Source organism: Anomaloglossus baeobatrachus, chromosome 5 (genome assembly GCF_048569485.1).
Source record: "Anomaloglossus baeobatrachus isolate aAnoBae1 chromosome 5, aAnoBae1.hap1, whole genome shotgun sequence".
NCBI lineage: Eukaryota > Metazoa > Chordata > Amphibia > Anura > Aromobatidae > Anomaloglossus > Anomaloglossus baeobatrachus.
Window position 1 is genome coordinate 119780238 of NC_134357.1, and position 24344 is coordinate 119804581.

At 48.1% G+C, this 24344-nt stretch overlaps 1 protein-coding gene across 2 annotated transcripts in view; it reads left to right on the forward strand.

Annotated features, from left to right (window-relative positions):
* Positions 1 to 24344, forward strand: part of PIK3AP1 (phosphoinositide-3-kinase adaptor protein 1) — a 235529-nt gene that overhangs the window by 81919 nt on the left and 129266 nt on the right. For both annotated transcript variants that reach the window (XM_075347214.1, XM_075347216.1), the window contains 2 exons: positions 3736 to 3851; positions 15982 to 16126. In XM_075347214.1, the coding sequence (XP_075203329.1) occupies positions 3736 to 3851; positions 15982 to 16126 (261 nt within the window). The remainder of the gene's footprint in view (positions 1 to 3735; positions 3852 to 15981; positions 16127 to 24344) is intronic.

Sequence of the window (24344 nt, forward strand, 5' to 3'; positions counted from 1 at the left end):
TGGGTGGAACACTATAGATCGCTCCCAAAGCAGGTGTCACATATGTATAGGGAGAGACCTGTCAATCTAAGGCCTAAAACACACTTCCGCAAAAAAAAGTCCGTGTGACACGGTCCGTGTTCCGTTTTTTTGGGACATTTCTCCGATACGTATGGCATCTGTGTGATGGCGTATGCGAGCCGTGTGTACGTGTAAAATGTCCGTGTTTGTGTGTAAAATGCCCGTGTATGTGTACGTGGAATGTCCGTGTGGAATGTCCGTTTGTGTGTTGCACAATGTCGTTGATACATGTCGGCTGACAGCAGACAGAGTTGCGCGATGAGAATGAACTCGGGTGAACTTCACCCAACTTCATTGTCATGCCGTGGCTCTGTCTGTGTGCCGCGTACTGATTAGCGGTCACCTGTGAAGGATTTACCAGTGACCGCTAATCCCCCGAGTGACTGAAGTGAGCAGCCCTCTCTCATACTTACCGCTCCCCGATCACCAGCACGGCGAGGAACAGCTGTGCAGAGAATACGCGGCAACAATTACTTTGAATATGCCGGCCGCTCATTAATCAATCTCGTATTCCCTGCTTTCCCCACCCACAGACGCCTGTGATTGGTTGCAGTCAGACACGCCCCCCACGCTGAGTGACAGGTGTCTCACTGCACCCAATCACAGCAGCCGGTGGGCGTGTCTATACTGTGCAGTAAAATAAATAAATGAATAATTAAAAAAAAAAACGGCGTGCGGTCCCCCCAATTTTAATACCAGCCAGATAAAGCCATACGGCTGAAGGCTGGTATTCTCAGGATGGGGAGCCCCACGTTATGGGGAGCCCCCCAGCCTAACAATATCAGTCAGCAGCCGCCCAGAATTGCCGCATACATTATATGCGACAGTTCTGGGACTGTACCTTGCTCTTCCCGATTTGCCCTGGTGCGTTGGCAAATCGGGGTAATAAGGAGTTTTTGGCGCCCATAGCTGCCAATAAATCCTAGATTAATCATGTCAGGCGTCTCCCCGAGATACCTTCCATGATTAATCTGTAAATTACAGTAAATAAACACACACACCCGAACAATCCTTTATTAGAAAAAAAAAACACTAACAAATTGCCTTGTTCACCAATTTAATAAGCCCGAAAAAGCCCTCCATGTCCGGCGTACTCCAGGATGGTCCAGCGTCGCTTCCAGCTCTGCTGCATGAAGGTGACCGGAGCTGCAGAAGACACCGCCGCTCCTGTCAGCTCCACGCAGCTAATGAAGGGAATAGCGCGATCAGCTGAGCTGTCACTGAGGTTACCCGCAGCCAACGCTGAATACAGCTGGGGAAAGCAGGGAATACGAGATTGATTAATGAGCGGCCGGCATATTCAAAAGTAATTGTTGCCGCGTATTCTCTGCACAGCTGTTCCTCGCCGCGCTGGTGATCGGGGAGCGGTATGAGCCGGGGGAAGAAAAAAAACCGAGCGCCAATGTAAGTATGACTGAGAACAGTAGAAAAAAAAGTAAGTATACTGACTTTAATTTAAAAAGAACCAAAAAATAAGATCGCTAGTGTAAAAACGCACACACACGAAACGTGCTGAACACGGACATACTCCGTGTGTGGTACGTGCAGGCACGGACCCATAGACTAAAGCGGGTCCGTGCCTGCGTGCTGCCGGCCAAAAACGGACATGTCGTCCGTGTAGAAAAGCGCACACACGTACTTACCACACGGTCACACGTTCCGTGTGATTTTACGTGTGTGTGCCATCTACCATTGAATAACATGGGTCTCCGTGTGTACGTGTCTCCGGTACGTGCAAATACGTACCGCACATGTACAAATTAAACGGATGTGTGTTGCAGGTCTAAGGGGTACTTTTCACACTACGACCTCGCAGGTGCGATGTCGGTGGGGTCAAATCGAAAGTGACGCACATTCGGCGTCGCTGTCGATATCGGAGTGTGTAAATCCTTTTTGATACGATTAACGAGCGCAAAAGCGTCGTAATCGTATCATCGGTGTAGTGTCCGACATTTTCATAATTTAGCTGCAGCGACGGTACGATGTTGTTCCTCGTTCCCCTGCGGCAGCACACATCGCTGTGTGAGAAGCCGCAGGAGCGAGGAACATCAGCATATCTGCGTCCTGCGGCTCACGGTGGCTATGCGGAAGGACGGAGGTGGGCGGGATGTTTACGTCCCGCTCATCTCCGCCCCTCCGCTTCTATTGGCTGCCTGCCGTGTGACGTCGCTGTGACGCCGCACGACCCGCCCCCTTAGAAAGGAGGCGGGTCGCCGGCCAGAGCGACGTCGCAGGGCAGGTAAGTGCATGTGAAGCTGCCGTAGCGATAATGTTCGCTACGGCAGCTAACACAAGATATCGCTGCTGTGACGGGGGCGGGTACTATCGCGCTCGGCATCGCAGCAATCGGCTTGCGATGTCGCAGCGTGCAAAGTACCCCTAAGGCTTCCTTCAAATGTCCATGTCTCCGGTACGTGTTTGGTCCATTTCCTCACGTACCGGATACACGGGCACACGTAGACCCATTAAAATCATTGGGTCTGCGCTCACGTGCATATTCTGCCATGGACCGTGTGTACGTGTGAAGCATACGTGTGCCCGTGTGCTCCACACGTAGACATGTCCGTTTTTCTCCGGCATCACGGGTGTCACACGGAACGCAAACGGACCACACAGATGTGTTCCGTGTGACACGCACCGGAGAAAACACATGTGTCTGCGAGAAAAAAAAACAAACTTTACTCACCTTCTCCAGCCCTGCTGTCTCTGCCGTTGCTGTCACTTGCTTCCGACCGCCGCTCATTATGCTCATTGCATATTCACTTCACTGCGGCCGGAAGCAGCAGCAGCGGGGAGTCGGCAGGACCGGAGACCGAAGATCAGCACCACGGACAGCGACGCCAGGGACAGGTGAGTAGAAAGTTCCCGTTCTCCGTGTGTTATCATGGATAACACACGGAGAACACACATGTGTCATAAACACGGCTCAAGATGGGCAAAACACACTTTTGACACGTCCGTGAAAAACGTGCGTGATTTTCACGGACGTGTGCAAGAGGCCTAAGGGAGCGGATTTGGGAGAACCTCCCAGGGACCGACCTCGGTCTAGTCAGCCAAGTGTATATGTCACAATTCTGATGTAATGCACCTTACCAAGAAACAACATCTTTGTGCAGCTTAGAATTTACGTAAAAATTGGGCAAAGTTTAGTGTTTTCATGTTAGTCTTAGCCAAAATGTGAAAAGCTTGGATGGGGCTAATTTCTGAAAAGTTAAGCCAATTTTACCCTAGTCCATGAGTGGAATAACATTTCTGGCAGAGGCTCACAGCAGTTTTCAGGTGTGCTTAATTCATTAAGTGACTTGCACTTCATAATGAATTAGGCACATCTTCCTCCAGCATACCCCTCCGTAAAGGGAATGTGTCATGTCCCCATACACTATTAACCTCCAAATATGGAGTTAATCTGCAGTTTAATAGAGTTCCAAAGATGTGCGACTGCTGTACTGAAAACCCAGCTACTGGGATGAAATTAACTTTATTCCTCCCAGTAACCGCCAGCATTCAGTTATAATGGTGTGTCCGGAGCGGCTTAAGTCACTGCTCACTACATAGTTTATATATCATGAACTAGGTAGGCTAAGTCTAAAAATATGAGACTATGGTATCCTATATTTCTCATGCTAATAGTCATACAGTCTATAAGTGCTCATCATATTTGCATGAATCTTTCAGATTCTGGATGTGGCTCTGTCAGCGATACAGATGCTGAAAGTGATAAAGAACAGTTGCCTCAACCTTCGATTACAGAAAAATTATTGACTGTACAGCCGGATCGGATACGCTGTGGGGTTTGTACTAGTTGCTTCTTTGTATTACATTTTAAAAAGGTTTTTTTTTATAAATCAAACACTAAAAGGATATTTAAAACATGGATTTTATTCACCTTATTAGCTGTGAATGTTATTGTTGGATGCTTTTTGCAGTTTATAGGATAAATTTTACTAATAAAAATGTATTAAAAGGAACCAATCACCAGGATTTTCATATAAAACCTAAAGTCAGTGCTATACTGGCACTATCAGGCTCATTCTTTACATACCTGTAGTGGTCAGCTCAGATGTTTAGGTTTTGAAATCCAAGAAAGTAAAGTTTATAAAATTAGCTGCGTGTTGAGTGACAGCAGCTGAGGATCAGGTAATATCTGGGGGGAGGTATTCAGTGAGCAGTCAGTGGCTCTGCTGGGAGCAGGCTCCGCTCTTCTATTAGGCTGGGTATCACTAGGACCTGCAGTAACACTGGTTGACTGTGGTTGTGTATGCCTTCCGGCTGGAGTAGCTACCTTTCAGCTGGGGCCAATGGGAAGGCACCACACCCCTCTTATGCTTTCTCTCTTCTGCTAGCAGGTGCCAGATATAGTTCTGTAATTCCCTGCTAGACTCTGGTTCCTTGCTGTTTGTTTGTATTTCCGTGTATTAACTTTAGCTTGACTACCTGACCACTCTTCCGCCTGCCGTTCCTGTACTTCGCTGCTAGCTCTGGTTTTGACCTTTATCTTGTTTGCCCGACCACTCCTCTGCCTGCCGTTTCTGTACTTTGCTGCTAGTTCCGGTTTTGACCCTTAGCCTGATATCTGACCACTCTCCCGCCTGACGATTTTTGTCCCTGTTCTACCTTCTGGATTTGACCCTGCCTGGTTACTGCTCTTCTCAGGACCGCAGTCTTCTGCGGGCAGCGATCACCTGGGCCCTGTCGTAATTCCAAATCCCTGTATAGGGGAAAAAGGGTTGCGGGGTTTGGGTTCCTGCTTTGTGGACGGTTGCCTCTATTCACCTGTTTCACCGATCCTGAGTCCGTGGCTGCAGGCAGGCATCACAGTTATCCCCTCCCCCTGTTAGAATTGGCATAAATATTATACAATCGACCTAGCAGGACCTGTGTGAGGTCATACCCATGTGACCTGCTATCCAGCTTTGTTAGCTGTGGCCCGCCCCTTCTGGTCACATGGGTATGACCTCACCACAGGTCCTGCTAGGTCGATTGTATAATACATGAATAAGCAGCTAATCTTGTAAACTTTAATTTCTTGGATTTCAAAACCTATACATCCAAGCTGACCACTAAAGGTATGTATAGAATCAGCATCATAGTGTACAGTATAGAACTGGCTTTAGGTTATATACGAAAATCCTGGTGATTGGTTTCCTTTAAGGATTTGTAATTAGACCACTTTCCCAATATTTACTGAATAAATAATGGGCAGTTAAATTGAACTGATTATTGTACCCAAAACCAGATTAAATGCAAGGTCTTGAAGTCGTCATCTCCTCCAAATAAATGAAAATGGTGGGTGTCACAAACCACCGGGGGGGTCACTCAGAAATCCCCCGCGCTGGCTACCAGTACGTCACAATCGGGGGGTAACAAGTGGGGGTCACCCCTCCTTTATACCTCCCGACCGACAGACAGAGCACGTGACGCGCTCTCTAGCGCCCCTCTTATAGTCAGGCCAATTATGGAATTGCCCGACCATAAGCAAGGAGGCCGCTATACTACTTATGCCGATTATTGAAGGGTCCCCGGTGAGAGTAAGGTATATATTCCCCCGACCTCCGCGGGCGGAATATATAAAATCTCCCCGAATCTCACTGGCCTCCCCACAATAATCCTTGGCACAATTCGCTGCCACCAACCGATTTACGGTAACTATTAGCCGAACACACAGACGTGGGATTCAAGATCGAGATAACAGAACAGCCCAAGATTAATTATATAATTTAATCAGCCTAAAGCACACTAGAAACTACAATATATACAATAGGGAATCTACAGAATATACATATGTCAGAGTACAGTTACAGATAAAGCATGGTTTACAAACAGGTATGCAAGTCAATCAGTTACCTTGTGCGTCTGGCCACAGGGGGGCGCTGTAGACCAGGTTTCCAGGAACTCCCACAGATGTTTCCTACACGTGACCCCCAGCGAAAGAACACTGGAAAATGGCCGAAGTAGGGTTATCAACCTGGACAAATCCAGGTCCCCTCCTACCTTCGTGACCTCAGAGGGAGCACTGCTCCACCCCTGGCTTGAGTTATGGACAATCCACAACATGGAATATGGGCCATAACTTTGCCTGGGAGCGTCGTAGGCGGACGCCAATGCTCTCATTGTGACAGTTATGAATTTAGCTACAGAACGAGGGGACTCATGACCTGCCTGCCAGTTCCCCATTGGCTGATATCACGCCTGGGGCATTTCCCAATGTCCTGCTCCCATAAAAAGGGTGTGCCGGCATCGTCCGCATGCGGAGACACCATTTTTATGGTTGCCGTATTTATCGGAAATATGGCTTGCGAGATATGAACCATTTTTTACTGGAGTCGTTCTGTCTAGCTAGTTCCATAGCCTTGCTAATGAGATACAACTCTTGTTACAGGGTGACGGCAGGGAGTCATCCTGTGTCCATTGTTCCCACACCACCTCATCTCCATATCACAGGAGATGGCCATGGAGGTGTAAGTGGAACACTGAGAACAAGAAGGGAGGGGGCACTGCCAGGGAGTGATGAGGGATTATGACTGGAGTCATAATTCATCTTCATATCCCGGGATTTGCCTCACACCTCCCCCCTTTTGAGGGCGCTAGGGGGCAGCACACTCCGGTGTTCCCCCGTGCGCCCGTCCGCGACCTCTCCTTGTCGGGACAGCCCGTCTGCGTTACCGTGGTCACGGCCCCTTTTGTGGCGAATGGTGAAGTTGTATTGCTGGAGCGCAAGGCTCCATCGCAACAATCGCCCATTCGTCCCAGAGACGGTGTGCAACCAGCTGAGGGGATTGTGGTCCGTCTCCACGATGAAGTGGCGCCCGTATAGATAGGGTTGCAGACGCTGCAGGGCCCACACTATGGCCAGGCACTCCTTCTCCATTGTGGAATAGGCCACTTCCCTCGGTAACAGCTTCCGGCTCAGGTACAAGACTGGGTGCTCTTGGCTCGCAGAGTCCACCTGGCTGAGCACCGCACCGAGGCCGAAGTCACTGGCGTCGGTCTGTACTACAAACGGCCGCGTGAAGTCGGCTGCCTGTAGCACGGGCGGGCTGGACAGGGCGTCCTTTAGGGCCCGGAAGGCTGTCTCGCAGTCCATTGTCCAATCGACTGCAGAGGGCAGCTTCTTCTTGGTGAGGTCCGTCAAGGGCTTTGCCAGGCTACTATAGCATGGAACAAACCTCCTATAGTACCCAGCGGTCCCCAAGAAGGACATCACCTGCTTCTTGGTCCTGGGGGTGGGCCAGGATGCGATGGCTTCCACTTTCTCAGGCTCGGGCTTCAGTGTTCTCCCACCTACCCGGTGACCGAGGTACTGGACCTCGCTCATGGCCAGCTGACACTTTCCCGGCTTGATGGTCAAACCTGCCCGGTGGATCCGCCTGAGCACCTGTGCTAGATGCTCTAGGTGGTCCTCCCAGGTGGGACTGAAGACGGCAATGTCATCCAGGTACGCGGCCGCGTACCCTTCAAGTCCCTTGAGCAGGGTGTTGACCATCCGCTGGAAAGTGGCAGGGGCATTCCTCATCCCGAATGGCATCACCGTGGACTCGTACAGTCCAAATGGGGTAATAAAGGCAGAGCGTTCCCTGGCCTTGCGAGTCAGGGGGATCTGCCAATATCCCCGGCTCAGATCCATGATGGTCAGGTACTGAGCCCCGGCCAACTGATCGAGCAGGTCATCGATGCGTGGCATTGGGTACGCATCGGCGACCGTGACCGCATTGAGCCCCCTGTAGTCCACGCAGAACCGAGTGGTTCGGTCCTTCTTAGGGACGAGGACTACAGGCGAGGCCCAAGCGCTGTTGGATGCCTGGATCACCCCCAGCTTCAGCATCTCGTCAATCTCCTGGCGCATGTGTTGCTGCACCTCCAGGGAGACCCGATATGCTGAACGCCGGATCGGGGGATGATCCCCAGTGTCCACGTGATGGACAGCCAAGTCAGTCCTTCCGGGCTGGTTGGTAAACAACCCCCGGAAGGGGAGGAGGGTGGCCCACAGCTGGGACCGTTGGTCTTCCAAGAGCTGGTGGCCAACCTCCACATCCTCAATGGATCCGCCTGCCCTAACCTGGGCTAGCATATCCAAGAGGGTTTCCGCTTCTCCCTCCTCGGGCAGGTTGCACACGGGGAGCGCACATGCCTCCCGCTCATGATGTGCCTTCATCATGTTCACATGGAAGGGCTTCCGCCTTCCACGGGCAGGGTCCAGGGTGACCAGGTACGTTACAGGGTTGAGCTGCTGGTACACGAGGTATGGGCCTTCCCAGGCTGCCTGAAGCTTGTCCTGTGGTACGGGGACCAGTACCCACACCTTTTGACCCACTTGGTAGGTCCTCTCACAAGCGTTCTGGTCGTACCAACGCTTCTGATCGGCCTGGGCTTGAGCCATATTGTCGTGTACCAGTTGCGTCAAGGCCTGCATTTTGTCCCGGAGGCGCATGACATACTCGATAACCGACACTCCAGGGGTGGCCAAATCCCCTTCCCAAGCCTCTTTCACCAGAGCCAGGGGGCCCCGCACACGTCGCCCGTACAGGAGCTCAAACGGTGAGAATCCTGTTGAGGCCTGTGGAACCTCCCGGTAAGCAAATAACAGGTGTGGGAGATACCGCTCCCAGTCACGCCCATGGGAGTCGACCAACATCTTAAGCATCTGCTTTAAGGTGCCATTGAACCGCTCGCACAGGCCATTAGTCTGTGGATGGTACGGGCTGGCCACCAGATGTCGCACCTGGACCTGCTTACAGAGGGCCTCCATCAGCTGGGACATGAATTGGGTCCCCCGGTCAGTGAGCATTTCCTGGGGAAAACCCACTCGGGAGAAAATCTCCAGCAATGCGGTGGCCACCTTGTCAGCCCGAATGGACGACAAGGCCACTGCTTCTGGGTACCGGGTGGCATAGTCCACTACCGTCAGTATGAAGCGTTTCCCGGAGCTGCTGGGGATGGCCAGCGGGCCGACCAGATCCACAGCCACCCTCCTGAAAGGCTCATCGATGATTGGCAGAGATACTAGTGGGGCTTTGGGGTGTGGCCCCGCCTTCCCCACTCTCTGACAGGTTTCACACGAACGGCAGTAGGCAGCCACATCGGCCCCCATTTTTGGCCAGTAGAAATGCTGGTTTAACCTGGCCTTGGTCTTAGCGATCCCTAGGTGTCCGGCCATCGGAATCTCATGTGCGATCCGCAACAACTCCGTCCGGAACGGATAGGGTACCACCAACTGTCGGTCCCTGGGCCACGCCTCCGGTGAACCCTGCTGGACCGTGGCCCGGTACAGCCGTCCTTGGTCCCAGACCACTCGCTCCGGGTCCGAGTCCGAGGGAGGCTGTGCCGCCTGCTCCTTAAGAGCTTTCAGGCTGTCGTCAGCTTCTAACGCTGCCTGAAACCCCTGACTAGATGTGGCCAGAATCGACGAGACTGTCACATCTTCAGTCAGTACCCCGGGACCTGTGTCCTGGCCTCCACCTGACTCGGCTGCCACTTGGTCAGAAGGGGAAGAGCTATCGGACCTCCGGGAGGCCCCTTGGCTTCCAGCACTCCCACTGCGGGTGACAGCGGCCACAGCCGCTGCGACCGTGGGTCGTGCCTGCTCCTCCTCCGTTCCTGACCAAGTCGCCGGTTCAGGCAGACCTACCTGGCTTCCTGACACCCCGGTTGTGGGGGAACCATGCACCGAGATCTTACCTGGGAGCACTTCCGCTCCTGGACCGGCCCCAATCTCACCTGCCTGTTCCCCTCCTGCAGCAACAGAACCCCGCTGTGAAATCTCTGGGGACCCCACATTTGCTGTGGTAGCCCCCACCCCACACACTGGTCCTCCCCCTGCAGCACCCTGCTCTCTGCTTATCCCTGCAGAGGGCAGCAGATCCCAGCTCACAGGCTGATTACTTGTAGAGGCATTGTCACACCTTTCTCTGACCCCCTCCCCTGTCACAGCTGCAGCTGAGTGTGTGTCTATGGTGTCTATGCAAGCAGAAATATCAGAGTTCACTCCCTCCTCCCTTACATCATTCATAGATAACACATTAACATTGTCCGGAGGCATGTCAGTACTGGCTGAAGGTTCAGCCCTTGGGGGGGGCCCAAACTGGGAGGTTATCTGCCCCAAATCTGTCCCAAGTAGCACGTTTGCAGGGATCCGATCAGTTACCCCCACCTCCCTCACCCCCCGCCCTGCGCCCCAGTCCACATAAATGTCAGCAACAGGCAGCGCCGGGTCAGTGCCTCCAATCCCGGAGACAGCGAGGGTTTTTCCAGGGATCAAGTCTTGGGGGGACACCATCTCAGGCCGCACCAGAGTCACCTCCGAGGCGCTGTCTCGCAGTCCTATGGTCACAGACCGGCCGACGGTGACAGGTTGGAAGCTGTCCAGGGACCTACCACCACCCCCACCCACACAATACACCTTGGGCGGCCCTTGGGACGGGGACGGAGCCGGGGCCTTGGGACGCTGAGGGCACATGGCCTTGAAGTGTCCAGGTAGGTTGCACTGGTGGCACCGTCTTGGTTCCGCCACGGGCCTGGAGAGGGGAGTTGAGGGGGACACCCCCTGCAGTCTAGGGGCAGGTGGGGCAGTCGCCGAATTCATCTTACCCCCTCTCCAGGTGCTGCTGGTGGCCGCTCTCCTGGCCTCAGGGGCCCGGTTGTTGGTGTAGTCATCGGCAAGGGCAGCTGTAGCCGTGGACCCCTTTGGCTTCTGGTCTCGGATGAACTGGCGGAGATCCTCAGGGCAGTTCCACAAGAGTTGCTCCGTGATGAACAAGTCCAGGATCTCCGGTCCGGTGGAAAGCTGCAGGCCTTGGGTCCAGTGGTCGGCAGCTCGGGCAAGTGCCCGCTGGTGGTCAGCCCAGGAGTCCTTTGGTCCCTTCTGTAGGCTCCGGAACTTCTTGCGGTAGGACTCTGGAGTGAGGTTGTACTGTTGGATCAGGGCCCGCTTGATGGTGTCGTAGCCCTGATCTGCCTCAGCAGGCAAGTCCCCAAGGATATCCAGGGCCTTACCCCTTAAACGGGGGGTCAGGTATTTGGCCCACTGGTCCTTGTCCAGATGGTGCTGCAAGCAAGTCCGTTCAAAAGCAGTCAAGAAAGAGTCCAAGTCTCCATCCTTCTCCAGCACTGGGAAGTCCTCAACACGGACCTTTGGAACTTTGGTGTCTCGAAGGTCACATGTGGCTGATGAGGGCCGGAGCTGAGCTAGCTGCAGCTGGTAGTCACGGTCTGCCTGTCGCTCTCGCTCTTCACGCGCTGCCTGCCGCTCTCGCTCCGCAGCCTCACGCTCTGCGTGCCGCTCCGCAGCCTCAGCGTCACGCGCTGCCTGCCGCTCTGCCCTGCGCTCTGCCAGGAGTTCCTTGTAGCCCTTCTGGTCTCCAGCCTGGAGAAGGGCCATAGCCATTTGAAGAAGGCTATCCGAGCCTCCCAGGCTCGGTGGAATGGCACGTGGTGATCTGCGGCACGCTGCAGAGCTAGGCGATTCACTGTCCCTTTCAGAGCGGAGGGCTGGCATCTGGCTCGTTGAGGAACCTTGGGTGAGCTCCTCCTCATCTTGTCCAGCAGTGCCAGGTTGCGCAATGTCCTCGGCAGAACGGTTTTCTGGCGTCGAGCTCCTGGAGGACTCGTGGGCAACCTCCTCATTGCTGTCCACAGCACCGTCCTCCCTCTCTTCGGCTCCTGCCTTAGCATTGGCCAGTTGCATAGCTCTGCTCCTGGTGCCATCAGCCATTCTTGCAGACTTTTGGTCACTGACACAGAACTGACACCTGATGCACCCACACACCTTACAGTATCTGCACTCTGACACTCTAGTGTTGGTCTGGTCTGAAGACCCCAGCAGCCACAGCTGCTGCAGGCAGTCTTTAGTGTCTGGGAGTATGGGTCTCACACTCACACACACTATTATCTCGATCCCACCGCTATGCCACCAATATGTCACAAACCACCGGGGGGGTCACTCAGAAATCCCCCGCGCTGGCTACCAGTACGTCACAATCGGGGGGTAACAAGTGGGGGTCACCCCTCCTTTATACCTCCCGACCGACAGACAGAGCACGTGACGCGCTCTCTAGCGCCCCTCTTATAGTCAGGCCAATTATGGAATTGCCCGACCATAAGCAAGGAGGCCGCTATACTACTTATGCCGATTATTGAAGGGTCCCCGGTGAGAGTAAGGTATATATTCCCCCGACCTCCGCGGGCGGAATATATAAAATCTCCCCGAATCTCACTGGCCTCCCCACAATAATCCTTGGCACAATTCGCTGCCACCAACCGATTTACGGTAACTATTAGCCGAACACACAGACGTGGGATTCAAGATCGAGATAACAGAACAGCCCAAGATTAATTATATAATTTAATCAGCCTAAAGCACACTAGAAACTACAATATATACAATAGGGAATCTACAGAATATACATATGTCAGAGTACAGTTACAGATAAAGCATGGTTTACAAACAGGTATGCAAGTCAATCAGTTACCTTGTGCGTCTGGCCACAGGGGGGCGCTGTAGACCAGGTTTCCAGGAACTCCCACAGATGTTTCCTACACGTGACCCCCAGCGAAAGAACACTGGAAAATGGCCGAAGTAGGGTTATCAACCTGGACAAATCCAGGTCCCCTCCTACCTTCGTGACCTCAGAGGGAGCACTGCTCCACCCCTGGCTTGAGTTATGGACAATCCACAACATGGAATATGGGCCATAACTTTGCCTGGGAGCGTCGTAGGCGGACGCCAATGCTCTCATTGTGACAGTTATGAATTTAGCTACAGAACGAGGGGACTCATGACCTGCCTGCCAGTTCCCCATTGGCTGATATCACGCCTGGGGCATTTCCCAATGTCCTGCTCCCATAAAAAGGGTGTGCCGGCATCGTCCGCATGCGGAGACACCATTTTTATGGTTGCCGTATTTATCGGAAATATGGCTTGCGAGATATGAACCATTTTTTACTGGAGTCGTTCTGTCTAGCTAGTTCCATAGCCTTGCTAATGAGATACAACTCTTGTTACAGGGTGACGGCAGGGAGTCATCCTGTGTCCATTGTTCCCACACCACCTCATCTCCATATCACAGGAGATGGCCATGGAGGTGTAAGTGGAACACTGAGAACAAGAAGGGAGGGGGCACTGCCAGGGAGTGATGAGGGATTATGACTGGAGTCATAATTCATCTTCATATCCCGGGATGCCTCACAGTGGGCATATGGTCTATTACACTGACAAGCAAAAGGATAACATATTTTGAACTTTTGACTTTCAGGCTCCATATCACACCTTCCACTACAGCTTTGAGCGTGAGAAGACCTAGATAATCATCTTGGCTATCTCATATATGAATTTGACTTGCAACTATTTAGCACAACCAATGTGGTGTACTTAATTATATGTACCAACTGTCAAACTGGGGGTCTGTATGTAGGGGAGCCAGGACAACAGCTCAGGACAAAGATGAATTCTCACCGCCACACAATTAAGGAAAAAAGAATAGATCTACCTGTGGTCAAACATTTTTGTAACCCCGACCACAGCATCATGGACATGAAATTGCTGGTATTGAAAGGAAACTTTAAGTCCCAGAGAGATAGGAGACTATGGGAGTACAAACTTATGATGACCTTTGACACGTTCAGAGCAGGAATGAATGTGTCTCATGGATTCATGTCTTTTTACATCAGTTAAGAGATGTGCTCCTCTGACCATCCGAGCGTGTCACAGCCCTGGACCAGACCCTAATCAGAGGACAATAAAACCTTCACAGTGAATTGCAGCAATATTTATGGCCACAACAGTTTTCCCCCCTGCCATAGTAAGAGTTCTGTTTCATATAACTTGGGGTTTTTTTTGTTTTTTTTTTACTGCACTATTCTATGTCCTCTTATGTATAAATATATGACTCTTCAGATTTCGTGTTATACCATGCCTGATGAAGAGACCTGAGTAGTCTCGAAAGCTTGCTATTATTACCATCTTTTCAGTTAGCCATTAAAAGGTATCAACCACTGAGGACTTCAGTTCTTTTAAACAATTTTTTACCTATTTAGCATATGATTAGTTATGCAGATTTTTGTCATGTCACTGCATTGTTACCGTTTTGCTTCTAAAAATATAAATTTTAGTTTTATTATTTTGTTAGTATTTTGTAAATTCACCTTTGGCTTTCAACACTTCCTGAATCCTTCTGGGCTGTCAATCAGATTCATGTTTCAACCGAAATCTGATCCCAGGTCTCCTATACACGTTCCCAATGTTGGTGCATACTGGTCAACTCACTTTGCTATGCATACAGCTTTTTCTTCAACTCTACCCGCAAGTGTTCAATTGGGTTGAGGTCTGGGGACAGTGGAAGCCAATCAGCACCTTTACTTGCATGGACGTCTGTGATCTCACTATTACAAAGCATACAAGCCACCTTCAGTGTTATGTTTGTCAAGCCAGAACTAAGAGACCTTTTGATGAGCTGACTTGATGACTCCAATATTTTGCCTGGATGTCCATCTCTTGGCTTTTAAATAGATGAAAGGACTTAATTTTATCTCCTTCCAACCATCATGGTGCTCACGTGATGCAGTTTAGCAATTTTCTTGGCCGAGAGACAGCTATTGATGAGATGGATGATGCTGTTCCTCTTTTCTTGGGAAATATTCTTTGCTGCTCCTCGATTCGAACCAGTGACCTTTCCCTTGGGAATCAACCTAATAACACACTGAGCTGTTAGGGATTGTGAGAACAGGTTGCAATTTGTAGTATACTGGAAGAAAAAGATTTTTTCAAACACCAGGAGCAAAACAGTAACATTGCAGTGACATGACAAGAAACTGCATAACTAATCACATGCTAAAGAGTTGCAAGTCAAAATTATGTATGAGGTAGCCAAGATGATTGTCTATAAAATGAAGGTATTCTCACGCTCAAAAATGTAGGGGATGATGAAATATGGAGCCTGAAAATCAAAAGTTCAAAAAAATGTTACCCTTTTGCTTGTCACTGTATATCTAGTGTGTCATATTTCTTTTGCTCACCCACTATTTTTATGTAAGCAGTTTCTTGCCAGAATTACAGGTGCTGGAACTTCCTTTTCCCTCACTTCCCAACATGCTTTGCTCCTGTAAATATCATTGACTTGCCTGCTTTGGATTGAAAGCTATCTCTCTGTTATGCCAATTAGTTTGGCAGTTTGACAGACAGGAGAGCTGGCTAGAGAAATATTACACTTAACACCTGACAGTGAGCAACAAGTAAGACAAAAAATCAACGGACCTTATGGTTGTCAATTTGCAGTGATCTTTCCGGCTGAAAACATATCTCTGGGTAGAAAAAGTACTTTGTAATGTGGTCCGTCATTGCATTTGCTATTGAATAAAAGTAAAGAGGACTTGTCACTTAGAGTGAAATGCCTTCTAAAAATTGCTGAGCTCCGCTAATTCAGTTGTGTTTTTTATGGGTTTTTTTGCGCTGCATTTCTCCATTTCAGAGATATTCAAAGTTAGTGTTTTTGGAGAGTAGTATGTGAAATCTCTGCTTGTAGTGCAACTGGGAATTTCTTCCGAATCTTATCTGGGCCGTGCACTTTCACCCCTCCCTAACAGATGCTCCCAATCACCATTTCAGGCCTAAAAGTGTACGCCCCCAGTAAATGCTGTGAAGAAATGCCCAGTTGGACTGCAAGCAGAGATTTCACATACTGTACTGCAAAAGCAACAAAATTGTGTATCACAACAATGAAGCTGCATAGCGCAAAATAGAAAAGGGAACTCTGCGATTTTTATAAGGTATTTAACTAAAATTTTTGGAGCAAGTGACAGGTTCTCTTTCAGGTTACTGATACAACAGCCACCATTTCAATAATGATACAAGAGAATGAACATAAAATGATCATAAAGCAACAACTTGTACTTTTCCATTTCACTTATAATCTTGGTAAATGTGTGTTACAGGTAAAGACACAAATATACCTAATATTTAAGTGCAAATTGGACAGTCGGATTAAAAATGAGGTTTATTTTGTCCCCATGAATGGTCCTTCTACTCGTCTGCCTGCAACGTTGCAAAATGAATACATGTTATCAGTGGATGCCCCAGGTAAGGCTAACTTAACTCTTATCTTAAAGAGATGCTTCAGTACTTAAAGATGATTAATATAATCATTTGATAAAAGGGAACCTGTCACCAGAATTTTCCCTATTAAACTAAAAGAATCCCCTTCTGCAGCTCCTGGGCTGCATACTATGAAGGTGCACCTTGACCCTGACTCCCCTTCCAGACCCCAAAAATAACTTCATAATACTTGGCCCTTAGGTATGCTAATTACCTATGTTGGCAAGATGGGCGAGCTCATTTTCTGCTCCTTTCCCCCCTCCTGCCACTGATCTCCGTCCTCCTGTCTTGATTGACGGGATGACGCCCTCCGTCATCCTCCTCGTCGCATTTTCAAATCTCGCGCCTGTGCAGTTAAGTCGGCTCGCACAGGCGCAGTTCGCTCTGCCATATCGTGGGCAGAGCAGAAAACATAGCTGCCCTAGCCGGTGCGCTAAATGCGCAAGCGCGAGATTATAGGCCATACGAGCATGGTGCTGGTGAGGTCGGCACTGTGCATGACCTCACCAGCGCCATGCTCGTACCTGCCCATAATCTCGCGCCTGCGCATTTAGCTCACCGGTGCGAGCTAGGGCAGCTATGTTTTCCGCTCTGCCCGCGATATGGCAGAACGAACTGAGCCTGTGCGAGCCGACATAACTGCACAGGCGCGAGATTTGAAAATGCGACGAGGAGGATGACAGAGGGCGTCATCCTGTCAATCAAGACAAGAGGATGGCGATCATCGTCAGGAGGGGGGAAAGGAGCAGAAAATGAGCCCGTCCATCTGGCCAACACAGGTAATTAGCATACCTAAGGGCCAAGTTTTATAAAGTTATTTTTAGGGTCTGGAAGGGGAGTCAGGGCCAAGGTGCACCTTCATAGAGCCCAGGAGCTGCAGAAGGGGATTCTTTTAGCCTAATAGGCAAATATCTGGTGACAGGTTACCTTTAATGCTCAGTCATTAGAACGTATGCATTTTTTTCTAAACTACTTGCACATGTATCATGTGAAGATGATAACTTATTCTAGATGTTTCCTTAGAATATGACAGAAACAAAGATGTTTGCCCACCAGGCCATATAAGTAGGCAATTACATGGGTAATAATCACGAGGGTGCAGAGAACATATCCAGATTAGAAGAAGCCCACTATCATCTGCAGATAGTATATTAAAAACTTTGCTACGCGTTTTGAACAAAAACATTCTAAATCATGTCATCAGTTTTAACTTATGGAAGAATAAAGGAAAGCTTTTAATATACAGTCATATGAAAACGTTTGGGCACCCCTATTAATGTTAACCTTTTTTCTTTATAACAATTTGAGTTTTTGCAACAGCTATTTCAGTTTCATATATCTAATAACTGATGGACTGAGTAATATTTCTGGATTGAAATGAGGTTTATTGTACTAACAGAAAATGTGCAATCCGCATTTAAACAAAATTTGACCGGTGCAAAAGTATGGGCACCTCAACATAAAAGTGACATTAATATTTTGTAGATCCTCTTTTTGCAAAAATAGCCTCTAGTCGCTTCCTGTAGCTTTTAATGAGTTCCTGGATCCTGGATGAAGGTATATTTGACCATTCCTGTTTAAAAAAAAAAAATCCAGTTCAGTTAAGTTTGATGGTCGCCGAGCATGGACAGCACACTTCAAATCATCCCACAGATGTTCAATGATATTCAGGTCTGGGGACTGGGATGGCCATTCCAGAACATTGTAATTGTTCCTCTGCATGAATGCCTGAGTAGATTTGGAGTGGTGTTTTGGATCATTGTCTTGCTGAAATATCCATCCCCTGCGTAACTTCTACTTCGTCACTGATTCTTGCACATTATTGTCAAGAATCTGCTGATACAGAGTTGAATCCATGCAACCCTCAACTTGAACAAGATTCCTGGTGCCGGCATTGGCCACACAGCCCCAAAGCATGATGGAACCTCCACCAAATTTTACTGTGGGTAGCAAGTGCTTTTCTTGGAATGCCGTGTTTTTTTGCCTCCAGGCATAACGCCTTTTTGTATGACCAAACAACTCAATCTTTGTTTCATGAGTCCACAGGACCTTCTTCCAAAATGTAACTGGCTTGTCCAAATGTGCTTTTGCATACCTCAGGCGACTCTGTTTGTGGCGTGCTTGCAGAAATGGCTTCTTTCACATCACTCTCCTATACAGCTTCTCCTTGTGCAACGTGCGCTGTATTGTTGACCGATGCACAGTGACACCATCTGCAGCAAGATGAAGCTGCAGGTCTTTGGAGGTGGTCTGTGGATTGTCCTTGACTGTTCTCACCATTCTTCTTCTCTGCCTTTCAGATATTTTTCTTGGCCTGCCACTTCTGGGCTTAACAAGAACTGTACCTGTGTTCTTCCATTTCCTTACTATGTTCCTCACAGTGGAAACTGACAGTTTAAATCTCTGAGACAACTTTTTGTATCCTTCCCCTGAACAACTATGTTGAATAATCTTTGTTTTCAGATCATTTGAGAGTTGTTTTGAGGAGCCCATGATGCCACTCTTCATAGGAGATTCAAATAGGAGAACAACTTGCAAGTGGCCACCTTAAATACCTTTTCTCATGATTGGATACACCTGCCTATGAAGTTCAAAGCTCAATGAGGTTACAAAACCAATTTAGTGCTTTAGTAAGTCAGTAAAAAGTAGTTAGGAGTGTTCAAATCAAGAAATTGATAAGGGTGCCCATACTTTTGCACCAGTCAAATTTTGTTTAAATGCGGATTGCACATTTTCTGTTAGTACAATAAACCTCATTTCAATCCAGAAATATTACTCAGTCCATCAGTTATTAGATATATGAAACAGAAATAGCTGTTGCAAAAACCCAAATTGTTATAAAGAAAAAAGGTTAACATTAATAGGGGTGCCTAAACTTTTTCATATGACTGTATTCCCCATGTTTGAACCTATTAAAATAAAAAATCTTATACTCCCCTCCTTACCGGTGCCACTCGACTGGTGCCCTCACTTGCTCTTGCGGGGCTAATGTCAGGTTGTTACATCACACGAGCCCCGCGCCCAATCACCACCGGCTTCTTTCTCCCCGCCTTCGGATGTATAAGTAATCAAGAGGAAGTCATAGCTGCGGCTGACGCTCACTTCCCATTGATCGCTTATATGTCCAAAGGTGGGGAGAAAAAAGCTGGTGGTCATTGGGCTCGGGACTCGTGTGATGTAACAAGCTCATGTGAGCCCCGGGACAGCGAGTACCGAGATCACTGGAATGGCGCAGGCAGCGGAAGTACATATTCGTGTTGTTATTTTGATGGGGCCAAACATGGGGAATGAGAAGGGATTGTCCTATAGTGGAGATCCCCGTAAAATTCATCACATTTAAGAGTAAGCAAGGGGTGATTGTTATTTCTGCTATGACCACTTTAAAGTTTTAGGGGCAGATTAATATGTAAGTATTACATTATTAATGTTATTTTTAACAATATTTTACTTTTAACAATTACTAAAAATGTTATAAAACTTGGGTAAAGTTGTATTTACTTGTATATACTGTGCAGAAAAAATGATGCTGGTGTTGCAATTGGAGCATTTTTGTATAAGACCCCTGAGAAAATGTACCGTACCTTGTCTATAGCAAAATATTGACAGGAAGAGGAAACGGAGGTGATAAGTAGTTAATATCTCATCAAAACTGATATATTTAGATTGTCTATTACTGACAAGACAAGATAGAAACTCAATCAGTTTATATACCCTACAGTAAGTGAGTAAATAGTAATACCACATAGAAATAACATAGGGTACTTAGTAACACTGCTTTTGATCAAAAAAGCGTAAAAGCCATCCCACCAAAACATGGTGTACCTTAATTTGGACGATCCTACATGACCGTCATTGCGCCATATGGTGCACAGATAACGAAGCACCAGCCAACAAATTATACGCCGAGTCTGGGAGCCCAGAGAGACGGAAGTTTTGCCAGTCCACTGACCAGTACCATGGGCTGGCAAATACTAATCCGCTCATCTCTAAGGCTATGTGCGCACAGTGCGTTTTTCGCGGCGTTTTTGCGCGTTTTTCGGGTGCGTTTTTGGCCTCAAAACTGCATGACTTTGCTTCCCCAGCAAAGTCTATGAGTTTTCATTTTTGCTGTCTGCACACAACTTTTTTTTAAAGCTGCGTTTTTGAGCTTGAAAAAAAAATGGACATGTCAATTCTTTCCTGCGTGCGCACATAGCCTAATGTCGTTATTTATTTGTATTTTCTAATGTTTTCAGTCTTTGTCTAATCTTACAGTCAGCTAAGAAACTGGCCATATACATAATGGGGCAGATTTATTGCCCTGCTAATGTATCCCAGTTTGTACTAGAAAGTCTGAATGTATGCCAGATTCACCGCAGTGGTTCATGCTACATGATCAAGTTGACCATGTTTAGATGATTGTCCAAGGATAGGTGCACAATGTATTTTAGACACTGGCATAGCTGTCAAGTTTTTTAAGCAGAAAACACTTTAGGAAAATGCTGGTGGTGTTTTTCTTGCACTGGCATCGGGTTTTTTTTAACTGTCTATATAAACTAGTTAAAGGGAACCTGTCAGGTCCTATATGTATCCAGAGCCACGAGCAGTTCTGGGTGCATAGTGCTAATCCCTGTCTAACCGTCCCTGTATACACTAGCATAGATAAAGGGATCTTTAGAAAAAGTATTTCTAAAGATCTTTTATCATATGCTAATGAGTGCAGGGACTAGTCTTAAGGGCGTACGTTCCTGCGCTCTTTTTGCCCTCTTAGCATGGTCGCATACTCACAGGGATGTGCTAATATGCTAGTCAATGCAGCATCACCAGCGGTGATGTGCGTACGTGTGTGCACTGTAACTGCTGATCAGAAGTCCCGCCACTTCCAGTCATGTGCACTAGACCTCTCTGAAGCCGGGACGCGTACACCTGGCTTCATACTGCGCATGAATGGAAGTGCCAAGCATTTAGATCACAGCAGACACAGGTACGCGCATCATTGCTGGTGATGCTGCATTGAATAGCATGTTAGCACGCCCCTGTGGGTGTGTTTACATGCTAAGAGAGCGGAATGAGCGCAGGAACTAATGCCCTTGTGACTAGTCCCTGCGCTCATTAGCATATTATATAGGATCTTTAGACCGCTGGTGTTCCATATGTCATGTGAGTGTGCGATTTCTTTATTTTATTTTTTGTAAACATGTTGGACGGTATATGGATGGTCCGTGTGATGTCTGTTTTTTTTTTCTCGCAGCCATTGACTTGTGTTGCAAGTCTTTACCATTTTAGGAAACTATACTCAGCATGCTGCGATTTTTTTCAGGCATGAGGAATAAAATGACAGGTCAGCACTGACTCATTGAATAACATTGGTGCGAGTGCAATCCGATTTTTTATTGGCTTGCACTTGTCGTATTTATACGCACTTGTAAGCGAACTCAAAGAGGAAGATACAGCAAACCTGCAGTTGGTTGGTCACATACTATAGTTAAGCACCAGTTGTGCACAAAACGTGTACTATTCACATCTCCTGTTTGTGGAATATCACTAGTTACATGTTTTTAACTTAAAGGGTTCTACCTGCAAACAGAATTTATTTTAATCAATAGATCTTGGAATAATAATAAGTTCCACAATTGGATGTGTTATATAAAATTATCTCAGAACAGGAACATTTTTTTTATGTGCCCCTGCTCTGTGTAATAGGAACATGGTCTGAACATTCCACTAAGCAGGGGAGGAAACAAAAGAGAGTATAAAGACGTTACACCATGGGATTGCAGGTGTTGCTTTCTGTGAGGTAAAGCATGTTTAAAAACAGACAGGAAAATGTTTAACCTCAAAGAAAGAATCAACTGCGATCCCATCTTGTCCTGTCTTTATATATTTTTACTTCTCAGGAATTGTGGTATCATCGGACCATGTTCCTGCACTGTCAGACACAGCCGCTACACAGTACATAACAATGGCACATTTATAAGATTATCTCAGCACAGGAACATTAAATTGTATTTTGTAGGACAAACCCTTTAAGACAATAAGTTCTAGGTTTGAATTAATTTTGCATGCTTGATTTGACTGTTTCCTTCATTTTAACCCCAGGATTGGGGTTAAAGTCTGCTGTCACTCTATGTGACTTCAGACCTATTAATCCTCACAGCACGCAGTCAAGATTTTCTAATGCCGGTGCCGGGAGCAGGCGGGTGTAGCGCCCCTGACCTGGTCAGGCACCACTGAGTATTGCACCCATGCTGGGTCAGTACAAAACAGGTAATCCCAAAGGCTGACTAGGGTGTGGACACACAGACACTAAGTAACCAGGACACACACACAGCTTAGAGAGGACCCGTGGGCAGACCCAGGGAGGGTTCGTAGCCCTCGCATCACAGCTAGTGGTGGGTAGTGGGACTGGAGACGAGGAGTTGTGCAGTGGCAGTCAGAGGAGTAGGAGTGAAGCAGCCGCGTCTGAGGTGTAGAGCAGAAGAGCAGGACACGCTAAGACCCTGCACCTGTAGTGGCTGCTGGTGGGGGAGAGCGGCTACCCAGTGGTGCTGCCTGAAATCCACCTAGTGAAGAGGTGGCTGAGTAAGAAGACTACCGGTAGGCCAAGCCCGCACGGGAAAACAGGTCCCTAGAGCAGGAACCCATCTACTCGGCCTGTCAAACCTGCTGGTGAGGGTACTGGATGTACCTCCCCGAACCACACAGAGTCCGCAGCATCAGCAGCAACTAGAGGGCCCATAAGGAGGATTGAGCCTGGAGCCATCTTAACCTTGGTCCACGCTGCCAGCAAACGGGCCAGAAAGGGGAGAACGGCAGTTGTGACTTCCCTGGGTGACTCCCGCAGTACTACAAGTAAGTAGTCACTCCAAACAAGAAGGGCTAGGAAGGCGAGTCAGCAGCCACCCCTATATCAGCCGGAGGGATACCTGGTTCCACCTGGTTCATCATAGCATCGCCCGGGTTGACTTACAGCTACCATCTGAAAGTGAGTAAAAACCCTGAAAGACATTGCTGCCTGTGTGTGAGTTCTTCTGCGACCTGTGGTACTACACACTTACACTGGGCCCTGGGGCCAGCCTCACTCTCGGGAGGCCACAACAACTGACTGCATCTACCATCAGCCCCAGGCGCTCCCTAAACTGCAGTGGCGGTCACGATTTACCAAGAGTGGCGTCACGATTCCCAATGAAGTTAACCTGACCTACCAGTGGCCAGAAGATCACTAGCACGTGAAGTCCCTGGAGACCCTGAGGCGACCTGAAGGTAATGGGGCTCCACATGGGCACGTGACATACATGTGGTCATGTGACAACTAGACGTATACCTCTTCGCTCAATACAAGTGAATTGAGTACGGCCAGACACGTTTGGTTGAAATGTGTCCAGAAGTATGCAAGTTGTATACTTTTGGTCTTATGAGTGCCCACTCCCAGCACTGGAGAATCCTGACTGTGAATGCTGTAAGGATTTAGGATAACATAGAGTGACCATAGACTTGAGCCCCAAGGCTGGGCAACCCCTTTAACTTATTTCAGACCATTTTTTTCTCCGTCATGCCCCTTTTCAGCTAAGCTACACCCTTCGCAGCAAGGCTTCATTCCATTTGTTCAGTGAAGCGCAAACAGTATTAAATGCAATAATTTGTGCCAAAATTCACCAAAGGACGACATCGTTTCTGCCAAAATTGGAATTTAATCACACTAGTAAATCTGCCCTAATATTTATAGTGCCCAAACACTTGTTTTGCTGGAAGCGATGTCCTCTGACCTACTCAATACATACATGTCTCTGCAGAATATGAGATTACGTATGAGGAAATTAATTGGGAATGCCTCACATACATTGGATTTCACACTGATCTGTCAACATTTATCTTCTGTTAAATGGCAAAGTCTGTGAACACTCAACTACTTTTTATTATTCAATGGTGAGAAAACGTATTCACCTTTGAGAAATACTAGAGAACTGGAAAAAGGAAGAGGTTAAATGTTCTTCTCATAGGGTCAGAATTTCACGGAAAGCTTACACACAGTTGTTATTTCCAGTGTCCTACTCCACAAAACTGTACAAACAGAGAGGGCCTAGCCTAAAAGCAGAAATTAAAATGTCTGGGAATTAGTTCATCCCATTACATCACCTTGAAAGCGTTGGAGGAACAGGCCTGCTGTTAACCATTTATTTCACCTATTATTGGACGGAACAAAGTGGTATCATTGTAAGATGAT